Source organism: Sturnus vulgaris, chromosome 12, assembly GCF_052056855.1.
Source record: "Sturnus vulgaris isolate bStuVul1 chromosome 12, bStuVul1.hap1, whole genome shotgun sequence".
Classification (NCBI taxonomy): domain Eukaryota; kingdom Metazoa; phylum Chordata; class Aves; order Passeriformes; family Sturnidae; genus Sturnus; species Sturnus vulgaris.
The window spans coordinates 5,422,013-5,436,504 of NC_142254.1; the positions used below are offsets into that span (position 1 = coordinate 5,422,013).

A 14,492-nucleotide genomic window follows, 5' to 3' on the forward strand; every position below is an offset into this window, starting at 1 on the left:
CATTTCAATGCTCTAAAATAACCCTATAGATCTCTCCCAGACTTTTTGCTGTCATAGAAGTAAAACACAAGAAACTGAGTCCTTCTTACCCCACACCCCACACAAGCTTTGATCAAATCTCTGCTGCTGCTAATTTCCCTTAGCATGGCAGGCAAGGGCTCATAGCTCATGTGGATTCAAGTGCCCCTCTTATGACTCTTGGAAGGAACACATTTCCTTCTGAAACTCCCCTGGGGCTGGAATATTCCTCAAAAGAGGCCAGTACCTTCAAAGCAAATTGCCAAGCCAGATAAGGCAGAGAAGAAGCCCAGGCCTCTGAAGAACCCCCTATTACTTGTACTTATTCAGTGTACTGCAGCTCTCCCACATCATTGTAACTTCTCAAAAGTGCATCAATAGGTACCTTTACAAAGCTGAGGTTGCACAGTTTTGCTTTCATTCCAAATTGCCATTTGCACTGGGTATCAGCATCATAGATCTGCCCTGGCAGTTTGTCAGGGTATTTATACTGTCCTGTTTGCTTAGGTTCATCAATCAGGCAGGCAGCTTGAGCTGTACTATAATGAGAAGGTAAATTAATCATGACTATGATCTTTGTATCAAAATATTTTAATTTGCTACAGACCAGCACAAATACATAATATGGTATACAGTACCTTTAACTAGTTTTAGAGGCATGCTCTGAAACAAGAATATCTGTGTGCAGGAACCAAAAGTTCTTGACATCTTGTTGGTAGCCTGACCTGCAAAGTTTTAAGGAAGCAGGAATTTCCAGGCTTTGGGACTGTTGTGACAACAAGAAAGAATGATTTCAAATTCTTTTCCTCCCTGTATTCCTGGGGAACCAAGAGCGAGGTGACCTCATGTGCTTTCTTTTGGATTCCCCAAATCAGGAATGAGCAGAAGCAGCAGGCACTGTGTCCCATTCCAGCATCTGCCCTGTGTGGAGCTGTAGTTGCAGGGTGTGTGCTTTGGGCTGGCTGTGTCCAGAGCACAGCTCCCAGCTCCACCTTTTCCCCCTGGTCTCTCCTGAGAACCCCTCACACCCCTGTACCCAGAAGGTCACTCCACGCTGGATTTGCCTTCCAAGTGTCAGTCTCTGGGACCACATGGCAGGTTGGAGGGCTCATGTGGCTTTTTAGCTTGCAATTTGCTTCTGTACACAAAATATATTGCATCACTACAGCATTAAAAAAAAAAAAACAAACCAGAACTCCATTACCTCTTCTGGTTGCTACTCAAATATATTGACTGGGAATTCAAAGACCAGATCCACACAACTACTATGGTGCCTGCTTCTCACTCTAAGGAATTAACATCTAAAATGCCTGTGTTGCTCTTGCTCAAAATACCTCCTACACATTTTTTAGTATTTCTGTATAGTCTACTCATGAATGTCCAAAAAAATAGGGAAAAGATTAATGTAATCATGACTTAAACAGTGATTGAAAAACAGTTCCTCTAAAGGCATCAATGAGTAATGACAACATGCTGGAAAAAAACCTGACATCTTTCCCTTTCTCCTTTTTTCTTTCTGCCAGAAACAGGATGTGAAAAATGTAGAATGTCCTTTACTCATGACATGAGCTAGATCAAGAGACAAACTCCAGGGAGAAAGGCCACCGATGTTAATTTACATTTTGTAATGACTTTGGTACCACTGTGTCTGCCCTCTTTTGTGTCCACTTCCTACTAATTCTCTAATAAACCCAGCTGCTGACAGGAATGCCTGGGAAAGAATGATATGCCAGTCATTCCTGCAGGGTATTCCTGGAGGCTGAAACTCATGCTTTTGAAACAAGGCAGGACAAAAGCCCTTCCAGGCCACCCCTCAGTGCTCCAGCAGCCCGACTGTGGGCTCACACTCTGCAAGGCTTGGAGCACATGTTAAAGGAGGAGATCTTCACACTTCAGCAATTTTATGCTGTTTAGAATTCAAGCCCAATTACTAAAGCTGCATTCCCTGGCACCAGACCAGATTTACATCCGACCTACCTGAGAAATTTGTTGAGATACTGCCTGCTGCACACAGACCAAGAAAACACTCCATTGTTTCCAGTGAGTGTGGGAGACATAATATTTCCCTCAGCTTTTCTACAAGCATTTCCTTCTCCATCATGAATCATCCCAAAGCTGAAAAGAGAACCAGGTGGGAGAGTCAAAGTCTAGATTAAACAGAAGCAAGATAAAATTTGGGGGGAAATAAGCAGTTCTATGCTTGAATTCCACAGGGAAGGTGGAATTCACCCCTTTCACTCCAAAGGGATGAAAACTGATGTACCATACAAATTAGTACTGGTATGAGTCAAGTTCCAATTAACAGGAATTTCTGTCATCACACTCTTGTCTGATGGGAAAGGATGGTTCCAAGGAAGAGCCAGTGACAGGACACTGCACAGAGGCACTGGAGCTGCACACTGTGCCCAAAGTTTCCCAGTTCACCCATTTGTCACTGCCCAAGGAGAGCAGCTCCATGGTGAGCTGGATGGACACCACAGATCTTCTGTTCAGCCACACTTGTCCTTTCCTGTGAATCTGTCAGCTTAAAACCTGCAAGCAGAGTGAGCCTGGCTCTGCCCAGGGCAATGCCTGTGACCATGGATGCTGTGGAGATCAGAATCCAGGGAAATAGCACCCATAGGAAAGTGCCTTACACAGCACAATGGGAGGGAAGAGCTACAGAGCTCCATTCTCAGCAAAGGAAATGGGTGTGAACTAATAGAATACAGAAGTGTGAATATAAAAACATTGTTATTTTTCTAATTTTGGCCGCTGAATTGCTGTATTATCTCAGGCAAATCACATTGGTTTCCTCACCTTTGTTTTACAGTGTCATTTTGTCTAGACTTGTAACTCTTTCATGGGAATAGTGCCTCTTACTGGGAAAATTGCCTCTTATGGGGTGTTTTGCTCAGTCTGAGCATCAGGAGGCCCTGCTTTCACTAGGAGAGGTATTAGGATGATATAAAGAATAATAAGCAGTAATTTAAAAATCACATTATAATTAAAAATTATGGAGATTTTATTGATATAATAAAGCTAATTTTTAGAGGTTTTCCTTTCACTGTTATGTATTTACTGACTGTATGGGACATCTGTGAATTTCAATGTGTTTGGGATAGAAATTTCATCATCTGTTACTTCAATATTGTAGAACACTGGTGACTTTATAAATGTAATCTCTGCATGTGCAGGGAATATCTCATTTACTGGACTCAAGACTCTACTGCTATAAATCATTACAGGCTCATCAGGGTTACTGCATGTCTTGCCACCAGCTGAGGCTCCAAACTTCCTAAAATATATGGCTCTTCCTATAAATGTACCAAAAAAAAAAGTACCAATTGAGCCAGTGTTTTAGAACCCTTCATAAAATACTGTGTTCCCCTGCACTGCAGCCAGAGAATTCCCAGTTTATATCCCACTGACACAATGAGCTCTGAACACCCAGAGGAACTGTTAAGGTTTCAGGTAAAAACACAAACTTTAGAAAATCATTAAAACGTCTAACAAACCACTAAACTATCTAACCACTGAGGCTTTCAGTGGATCACAGAGTGTGATATTCCCCTCCTGTGAAGCCTTTGGTTAATACATTCACAGTGGACCTCAGCACCTCCAAAGCTGTCACAGTTTTTTTTTTTCTTCCAAGAATCTCTGTATCACAGAAACCAAGTTCTGTTGCCTTACATCACACACTAGGTAGTCTCAGGACCATGAACACAACAAATGATCATAAAGACATTTTGTGTCTGGCACAGGCTTTTCCCAGGAGATAAGAAGCATTTTATTAGGAGCATGGAAGTATACCAAAGAAAGGTTGAATAATATGTGAATCAAAGGCAGTGGTGAAAAAGGAAAAAAAAAAAAAAGAAAAAAGAAAAAAATTCCAAGTTGAATCTCTCAAAGCAAATAAGAAAATAAAAAGGGAGGAGAACATTAAGAGACTAAATAGGATAATACTTGAAAAATAAGCTATGGGCCAGAGTCTCTCCTAATACTGATCGAAGGGCATTAAAAATGTACTGAGGACAGTGAAACTGCATTGGTTTGACAGGAGGATCAAATAATATTCATATTACATATCTGGTCTTTTGAATGCTTTGGCACAATTCCCAGGGGCCTCACTGGCAGCTGGATTACTCTTTAATTCCTTGCTTCCCTTCAGATGTACAGAAACCTGTGAAAGGGTCACTCGTGTAGACATTAGGTCATAGTGTGCACTGCAGAGCATATCAGTACAATGAAAACTGAATAGTCCTGGTGCAGCCAGGCAGAATGGGAAGGCTTCATGCCTTGACCCATCAGCAGAATACAGCACCACTGCTTTCCAAAGGTTTTCTGTGCATTAATGCTGCTGAAAAATAAAGCAACATTTAACTAAGCCTTGATGTTAGGTCTGTAGCACACAGAAACTCTGCTTTCCTACTGCCAGTGCTGAGGCAGACTCCAGCTTGAACTCTGCTAAACTGGAAATCAAAACCATGCATAAAGTTGTGGAAAAGTAATTCAAAATTATTGGGGGGAAAAAAAACAGCAGAAAACTTGATCATCTTCTTTAGATTTAATTCAACAATCTGAAGAATAGCCGAAGCTCCACAAAAGATTATAACTGGTTTTGTATGAGAGACACCAGGTTCTAAGAAAATTACAATTTTTCTACAATAGAAATCCAATGGACATAAATACAGAAAGGCAGAGACCATTACAAAGGTGAGTTTTACCCAAATCATTCATTAGACAGGTAGAGAGAACAAAGGACAGGTTCAACATTTTCTATGAAACACTGAGTCTTCTGGGAAAAGGAGATTTCCAAGAGACTCAGAAAGACCAACTCTCCAGTGAAGCTGCAGTAACCTGCAGAGACCCCTCTCTTTTTGGAGCAACCATGTGGATACCAGAAGGGATTTCCCTACCACAACATGGGAGCAGAGTGGGAAGCTCAAAGGTATTAAAGAGGACTGGCCAGTTCTGAGCCCAGCAGAACACCACTGGGGACCAGTCACCAGCTGGATGGAACCCTGCTCACCACAACTCCTTGGGCTTCCAAACAATTTATATTTAGAATGTGCCAACCCAAATGATCTATATTTAACCGATTTATATTAAATAGGCTATGTTTCCATTCACTTACATATTTGTTTATAGAGTAAGAAACTTACTTGTGTCCAGATTCATGAGCAATTGTAAAAGCCAGTCCAAGGCCTGTATCTTCATTAATGGTGCAACTGCGGTATTTGCTGCACATGCCACTGATGGGTGCAAAGCCTGAAGGAAGGAAGCAGTAAAACAGCTTGTTCCTCTACAGAATTCCAAATACACATATCATCTGCACTGGTCCTAATAAGCCAGTTTATTTTGGCACATGGAGACACTTGTCTACTTCATCAGGTTTATCATGGAGGAATTACAGCAGACTTTTATTTGACAATAAAGGAACTCCTATATAAAAAGTATAAATCAAACCCAACCTCTCCAACTACACTTTATTTGTAAAGATTATTCTCCCCCCAACCCACCCCCCATGCCTTTACTGCTCTCAATTAGGGAGGAATCCCATTCAAAAAAGGCAAGCAGTCATAAAAAGAAAATAAGAATAGAGTGGCTCAGAAATATTTTCAAAATAAGAAATATTCCTTGAAGAGATGACAACCCAAAAATAATACTGTCCTACCCTTTTCAAGAAGACTAACAGCATGTGCAAAAATTGACTCTTTTATTTGAAACCAACTCAGCCCCTGCTGTGGACACCCCCAAGTTTCTCAGCCCACGTTTTGGTGCCACACCTAAAGTGTCACAGGGCTCATTCTTCCAGGAGCAGATGTCAAAGCCTGTCAGGAGGATGGCATGGTCGTGGCGCTTCCCGTTCTTCCCAACCAGGGCAGACTGCCACTGGCAGAAGCTGTTCAGGGACTGGTCAGCGTGGTGGTTGATCAACAACCCTCCCTGCAGGAGTGCACACACACAGACAAGGTGTTTCCAGCAGTGAGAAAGGAGATGGAAAGAGTAAGAGCTGCTTAGGGAAAAGGGAGTTAGGATTTCATATTTGTTCCACATCAGGTTCTGTATTCCCATGTTAAATGTCTGTGATGGCTGAGTCAGCTGATGAGTGAATCTCTTACAACTGTAAAATAAAACTGGGCCTCTCCCCAGACACACAGATATTTCCAAAGCTGGTGGTTGGAATTACAGTGTACAAATGTATTTGATTCCTGAGAATGCTGAACACCAAGCCATATTCAATATTGTGAGTATAATGTATTGTAATTACTGGGGAGGAAAATATTATCCAAGTGTACTAACCCATCACAAATTTCTTTACAGTAATAGAGATTTTTGTCTTCTTTTGTCTCAGCACCCTTGACACAAGAATTGGCTCCATTTCCACCTTTTGTTACATGTTTTCTTCAGTTTGAGACTTCTCTTCCCAGTTCAAAATTATTCTATTTATTTAAATACTTATTAAGTAGATTTCTCACTCCAGCCATTTCTCCTCAAGGAAACACTGGAAAATGTTAGGTTTTATCTTACTGGAAGCATTTCAATGTTTCTGAAGAATATTTATATGAACTGAAGAATTTAGAATCAAAACCCAAGAAGCAGTGAAAAGTAGAAAGTGTAATTTTGGAGATTTTGGCAGTTTTAATCTTCTCACACTATGTCTTAAGACACCTCCCTGCATATAACATGGGAGCACCCAATGCTCTCAATGCAGCAAATGCTCCCAACAGCAGCAAATGAAGCAGCTCAGACAAAAATTCTGACACAACTTACAGGCTCTTGTTCCAAAAGAAGCAGGCTCACAACAATAATGTTTATATCACTTCCAATTGTTCCATCTTTAAACAGACTGGAGACCTGCAATGATTATTGGAGAGGAAATATTACCTACGTGCATAATCCCTTTTTAATAGATTAAACATGTGTACTGAGTTATTGCCTTGGACTTCGATTTTCAGTACTAACTAATGGAGTTATATACCTTGTAGGATTAACCCACAAGAGCTCAAACCAGAAGAATTATGCCCCAACCTACACTTAGTCAAAAACTTGAAAACCTTCTATTGACTTCAATGGGCTTTGATCTGTCCTTGGTCTCCTGGATCAAGTGTAATTAAGGCCAAAGGTCAAGCTCAAGTTTTGCAGTACAAAAGTAAAGAGCAAGGCCATGCAGGAAAACACATTTCTAGTCAAATTATATCAATTTTATGGAAATATATTTGTGCTCTCTCAAATAAGTGTTTCTAGGAGACATGAGATGAAACAGATAAATCTTCATGATACTAAATGAAAGTTTCAATTTCAGAGTATCTGCCTTTTTTGTACTACACAGGAAGTATTTTAAAATTTAACATTTTAAATGTTTCTAATATTTTTTACTCTACAGTACTGTTGCCAGAGCTGTGATGTTCTAAAGACGTGTATTTAAAGGCTTTTTGATCCAAGCACTACATTAGATGAGGGTTGAAGAAAAGCTTGCATAAGGTGTCTCTGCTCTTTTTGTTATCAGTATTCATCTAATGAAAGATCCTACTCTGACACAATATTCCCCAGAGAAAAGACACTTCAGTGACACCACACCTTACCATGTTCATGACTGTTAAGATATACGTTGTTACGTTTTCCTTGCCATGTTTCTCCAACATTTTTTTATCCGCCACAACAAGGGTTTCAACATTTAGACTTCCATTTTTCTGAATTTTAGCAGACGATCTTTTGAACCTCGCAGAAGTCCCATACTCATCTGAGCGAATGTAGGTCTCTGCTGTGGGTGGCTTGGGTGCATCTAAAAGGAAATAAAACTGTTTTGGAAAGAGTTCAGATCACCCATGAACAGTTTCATCAGAAAATGAAGTATCACAGGTTTAAAGCCTTAGATTATTTTTATAGCATGTGATTTAATACTTCTGGCTAAGTTCTTCCATATTTATTAAAAAAGACCTGATTCATTCCTGAGGGAAGGACTGCTACAGGGAGAGAAGGAAATGGGAGAACCACATTCGTATTCAATAAGCAGTCTAAAATAAGGAATCAATCTAATAAAATGGTAGCATCTGTGCAAAAAAATACAACAGAATTTTTAACAGAGTATCTGCATTTTTCCTGTCCTTTTGATAACTTCCTGAGGTGTTTGGCATGTGCTACTTACATAGCAATTGGCAAAAAAGTCCTTTCCACAACAGATGTCCACGGGCAGTGCAGAAATCAGATACACTCCACAAGTAAATTCCTGCCAGCCTGATATTGGGACTGACATTGCCCTTCCATGCCAAACTTCCAGCAAGATTATTCCTGCTGGAAATGTATTTATTGAGTACAGGGAAATGTCAGGCAACACCAAGGAGGGTTTGACAACAGGCAATGCATATCCCAATTCCAGGGTGCATTTTCTCCCTCTGTGCTGGTGCAGTGGCACAGCTGGAGAAAGGTTTCTATTCCAGTTCTTCAGGGAACCAGAAATCGGGAAGAGAAATCCATCTCCCACATCCTACAGTGCTCCTGTGTCCACAGGATCCTCTGCTTAAACCTACACTGCCTTTGTATCAAGAACTAACTCCAAGGCCACTTTAACAAACTCTTTGGATAGTAATGGGGTTTTTTTGACATAGGATGTTACAACACGAGTGAGGGAGCCTCAGGTAACGAAAAAATCCTGCCTGTGCCTCATCTGAAAGTCATTCCAAAGAGCTAAAACAGACCCAACTTTCTTCCATGCCAAACTGGGAAATCAAGAACACCACAGAATGCAGAACAGTGGTCTGCTTTCAAGAACTCAGCACTCTGATGTGCGTTTAACATACAAAGGACCAGGTTATGGTGGTTTTCAAATCTATCACCCATTATACACAACCACTCTTTACAAGCTCAAGGAACTTTTCTGGAAGCACAAGACACAAGAGGGAAGTGCTCAGTTCAAGGCACATCAGTGCCCAGGTACTATTTTGAAGGCAATACAGATCCAGTGCTTTGGACACATATATCCACGAGCAGAGAAGTTTTGCTCTTGAATTTACTTCACTGCTACTCATAAAACCTAAGCAGCAGCAGTTTCATGCATGTTTTACTAACTATGAGTTAATTCCCATGATCTAAAAGCATTTAGGTTGTGACAAAGAATTTGGAAGATGATCAACTGGCTTTTCTAGTGCTTACAAACTGCCTGCACATGAAATTTGAAAAGATGGTATGTGGGACAAGTTATTTTTATGACACCCAAGTGGCAATGTGCTCTTTCCTATTACTGCTCAGTAAGTTTAATTTCATTCTTAGGTTAGGATAAATTAACCCTGACAAGGCAGGGTTAATAGCAGAGGACCATCTTTTGTCAGTCTGCATTCTTCATCCCTTTGTTCATTCAAACTGAAACTCTATTCCAGGTGACCAGACTGGATTTCACTGAAAATTTCAGTGACTCCAGATATGACTCCAGATCTCAGAATAAGACCAGGAAAACAATGTAAAAACTTAAAAAAATTAAAAATCAAATACTCATAGAAAAAGGGTTCCCTTTACTGGGGTAATTTCTTCTACATCCTGTATTTTCCTCTACTCAATTAAACAATGACATGTGATTTTATCTGTATTTCATTCAGTGAACATGAGATTGATTTGTTCTATAAATTAACCAAGGCTGGGTCTGGAAATAAATTGTTATTTTTCAGAACTCCTTTCTTTCTCTCAGAAGATTACAGGTATGAACTGCACAAAGTGAAAGACCACAGGGTATGAAGAGTTTTGTGGGTAAAATACCTAAATGCCATCTTGCTGAATTAGGTCCTAAGAGTGTGTCTGACATCAAGTTCCTAAACAATGATAAACAAATCACTTTTACTAAACTCATCACAGTTGGGTGCTAATTGCATATTCTTCGTTTAACATACATGCTTGAATATGCAGCTAAGAGCTCATAGCTCTTAAGTGAAATTACTGAATAAATAGATATACATGTAGACTTACAAAAGCACAAAGCACTTTAAAGAAAAATTCAGTTTCTCAATTCGTTTCCCAGAATCACTGGTTACTTCTGACCTCTTCTCTGTCAGTGAGTCCCATTTATAAGACAGGAATAACAATAATATCTTCTCACATCCCAGGAGGTCATACAAATACAGTGTTCAAAAAGCTCTCATCTGTTATAGGGATAAGCACTGTGCAAAAGCTCAAGAGGGCATGGAGAATTCTCATTTTGGACCAGCAGTCACAGGAGGAACAGTAAATAAAGCACAAACTCACAGGGGACAATCCAAACAAAATGGGCCAGTGTAGAGCAGAGGAGACAACAGAGCACCATCAGCCCTGCTCTGCAGCAGGAAAACCAGCCAGGAGGGAAAGGGAGGATGTAATGAGGCAGTTTGGGATTGCATTAGAAGGCAAATGTTTACAGGTTGAATCACAGGCTTATGCATCTGGCATTTGAGGGTTGGCTTTTAAACCTGGGGGGAAGGATTTCTGAAATTTTAACAAGCCATTTGTTTCCAGGCCTCAGTCTCAGCCAGCCACCTTTCCCACTAACTCCTTTCTCATTCCTTCCCTTCTCTTTATTTTCTCCTTCTTCCTTACACACCTTTGCAAAAGGAAGCTGCTCATTTTCTCAGAACTTCAGTAGGAAGTTGGAAGACTGTAAGTGGACTGAGGCACTGTTTTCAATACTGTTAGCATCCTGGAGACACTCATTAAGAACCTCAGCTCAGAAGCTGATCAGCTTTCAAAAAGACTCAACTGAATGCTAAAAGTACAGATATGGGGTCCAAGGGGGCTTTAAAATGTTCTGCAATTTGAAGGCCTAATGAAGGACTCAGAATGGATCTTGGCAGGATAATATGTTTCAATATATTTTTTAAGACATGGCTCAAAAATCTTATTTAACAATTTACATGGGTGGTTCTGTTTGAAGATCTCAGTTGCTGAAAATTTCATTATCAAATGATGAGTTCTGAAAGACTTTTTCTCTATCCTCTCAGAAATTAATGATTTTGAAGCTTTTTTCCTCCATCTCCAAGCCAAATTTTTTTTTTATCCCCAGTCTAACGGAGAGAAGTTCAGGGATTTGGCATCCATCACTGTGCAGAACTGCTTACTGAAAACTATGTCAGTGTGAAAAAAAATCACCACTGGGATCTTTTAATCTAGGCAAAGTACAAGAAAACTAAACAGTGATTCTAATGGCTTAATAAAAGAGATGATTCTATGAACTTAGAGGAAAACTCAAGTTTCTCAGACACATTTCACATTAGAAATACATAATTTAACGTCATTACGTCTCCATCCCAGAGGGGCGTGAAGGACACCTCAGGACCACCACACAGCCTGAAACAGCCACTACCTCAAGAAAGGAGAGAAAGTTTCCTTACATACATTTCTTGCGACGTCCACAAAAATGCTGCCTTTGAACCCTTCCGTGGCGGTAGCCGCTGGCCCGCGCGCCATGCCGGCGGGACGCGCGCGTTCTGCGACGGCCACGAGGGGAGGATTTGGGCCGGGGCTGCCCCGGGGCCTGGTGCACCTTGCCCTCGGCCGTCCTCTTGTACAGCACGTGCGGGTGGTGGCCGGCGGGCGACGTGAAGTTGTGCTCCCGTGCCAGCTGCTGAGGTAGCGGAGAGATCAGGAACTCCATCTGCCGCGTGCGTATCAAACCCGACTGGAAAAGGAAACGGCACCGCGCTTTAGAGGGGACGTGCCACGGCTGGAACACACTGCAGCCACCTCCCTGAACCCCACACTGGCCACAGTGGGCACCTCCACACCGGGTAGCTGCTCAACTTAGAGATTATTCAAGGATCTGGATATTCTTCCCATTTAAATATGCAGCGTTTCCTTTTGGAGGGGACCATGTTTCCCGTTTGGAAAAACACAAACCAGGAATGTTTGGGATGGGCAGCACAGCACCTTCACACTATAGCATGGATAGTTTCCTATGCAATACTAACCCATTCAGGTTTGTTTGTGTGGATGTTTGTGTACAGGATATACATAAAAAGGAAATGGTTTTGGAAAATACAACTTCTCATAAGTGCACGCATCATTTGAATTAAGGTTTTTCACAACACGGTATTACCAAACAGGAGTGCCAAGCTTAAGGGCACTCCAAGTAGAAAATGACATTACAGGTCAGCAGCACAAAGCTGAAGCATCTGAACGCTCAAGCACCATCATTCAGCAATCAACTCCCTGCAATTTAATAATAATTTACACACAATGTAAAATTTATACCCTCCTACAAGGGAAAGCTAATCACCAAAGGCAAGTATCTGATTGCTTTCCTTCTTGGATCTCTGAAAGACACAAGTATGGGAAAACTACATTGTAGTTTTCACATAGGATCTGTGCATAAAACTGCACATGTGATGAAGTGTTTCCAGGAGCAGGGCCAGGGAAATGTGGGTGGCACTGAGGAAGTATTTCCATGCAGCTCATTAATCAGTTATGATTTTATTTCATTTCTTGGTTTTGTAAAACATGTTGTAATAAACACCCCTTTTTACCAAGTCAAAAACCAAAAAAGTTTCATCAGGTAATTCTATTACATTATATACGTAATACTAGATACAGATTTTTGGTTTGGATCAGCGAGGCTCTACCATGTGCCAACACCCTCCTGCCAAAACTGACATCCCATGAGGACTACATATCTCTTAGGCTTCAGAAAAATATGTGCAGACAAACAAATGTCAATTGCAAACCATCTTGCCCCACATCTTGAGTCCTCCAAGACCATGATTCCACCTCCTTCCTCAAAATGTCTTTGAAAATGCAGACATGTCATATGCATCACCCCTTCCCTTCTGAAATGGATGTTCTTTAGTGCAACCTCCCAGGGCCCGAATGCCAGGGGTATCACAAGGAGAAAAGTTTGAATGCCTAATGTAAGCACTGTATTTTTTCAGGATCTGTGGAATTTTCTGCGCTTTAAGAACTATTTCCCATGAGGAAAACTCAACACAGTGAAAAGCAAGTGAAAATTGAAAGTTACATCTGAATCTTCACAGATTTAACCATTTACTAAACTAATGCTGAAATTGATTTTAAGTCTATTCCAGCTGGAAAGATTTATTAAAGATCTACAGGTCCTCAACAGACTACAGTCATCCACTGCACTCTTTTCATAGAAACTCTTCTGTTGATCCAAATCAAAGGCAGTTTTGCAGTACTCCCCAATATAAGCACCTTTCACAGAGGCCCAAGAACAGTGCTCATAAAGTCACACTGTGATCTCAATTTTAGCAATGGAGGAGATTCCACATTATGAACTGAGAGGGTGTAATTGCCCTCTGAATAATAATAACAATAACAATAACAAAACACACAAATCATATTCTGATCCACAATCTGCCCGTTCTCCTCTCTTCAACATGAATTCATAATTATGTATCTCAGCCTGTATCTACTCACCATTCTATAAGAAGGTTAAAATTGCCTCCATCAATGAAAGACAGGTTTTAAATAATGGATAGGAATTTAATTTGCCTGCTCACTGCAGTAAGTTGGCATATTTCAAATGTCAGATCACATTTGGTCATGACAAAGTACTTTCCTGTAGGGAAGATGACTAATATTTTAATCCTTATGATGTGTGTCATCACACAATTTACAAGTGGTTCTGAGAGACAATCTTTATCTAGAATGCTGTGATAGTTGGGCACTGCTAAGCAATTTTTTTTTTCAGCTGGAAGACAGAAATGGAGTGAATCTGGTTCTTATTTCCCCATTTTAAAGGTTTCCACATCTGAAATTATTCCTGTAGGATTCGTTTTGTAAATTACTCAAACCATATGGAAAAAAAAGGGGGTTCTACATTTCCCTGTAAGAAACTGTCTCTGATGCACATGAAGTCTCAGCCCCAAACATCATTTCTAGATTTAAGGTTATAAGGGTGGATTGAGAATTCATGGTGGGGGGAAGAAGTGACTGAATTCTGGGCCCTGCTTGTATTTTGCTGCACCTTTACAGGGCTGTAGCTGACTGAGTGCCTTACAAATGTAGTCATTTTTTCCAACAGAAATGACCCTAAATCTCCAATAAGACATTTTTCCTTTGGGTTTTACATCAAACTCATCCTCCAAGTTGAAAAATGCTGTGTGAATGAAAGATACCTTCTTTTTGATAACATCCAGTTTTATGAAGTTGTGAAGTTGTCAAGGAGAAAGGGGAAGTGCCACAGAGCAGTCTGGACACTCATTCAATCACACACCATTTGCCATTTTTTCCAGGCATGGGATGGTTTCAAGGATTCATACTGAATTAATTACTTTGGGAATTCCAAAGCAATGCAGAGAATGCTGACCTGGCTTCAGACAGTGCTGCAGTCCTCTGGAGCACTGCAAAGGGGGCAACGGGACAACAACTGCCAGGTCCTTTTTCCTGCAGGTTCCTAAATTGTAGTAAACAATTTTACCTTAAATTGGGTAAAGCAAAGTGGCCTTTGGCCCCACTGTGCTGGCTGGCAAACATGCCAGCTGAGAAATGCCACGGCACAGAGGCAGGAGACTGGCACA

The 14,492-nt window shown here is 40.8% G+C and overlaps 1 protein-coding gene across 4 annotated transcripts in view; it reads right to left on the reverse strand.

Annotated features, from left to right (window-relative positions):
• The window catches only part of ADAMTS18 (ADAM metallopeptidase with thrombospondin type 1 motif 18), a 79,118-nt gene that overhangs the window by 38,297 nt on the left and 26,329 nt on the right, over positions 1-14,492 (reverse strand). For all 4 annotated transcript variants that reach the window (XM_014882079.2, XM_088171834.1, XM_088171835.1 and 1 more), the window contains exons 4-10: positions 11,356-11,638; positions 7,587-7,786; positions 6,775-6,858; positions 5,787-5,946; positions 5,163-5,268; positions 1,996-2,133; positions 404-557 (exon numbers count right to left, since the gene is read on the reverse strand). In XM_014882079.2, coding sequence (XP_014737565.2) covers positions 404-557; positions 1,996-2,133; positions 5,163-5,268; positions 5,787-5,946; positions 6,775-6,858; positions 7,587-7,786; positions 11,356-11,638 — 1,125 coding nt within the window. The remainder of the gene's footprint in view (positions 1-403; positions 558-1,995; positions 2,134-5,162; positions 5,269-5,786; positions 5,947-6,774; positions 6,859-7,586; positions 7,787-11,355; positions 11,639-14,492) is intronic.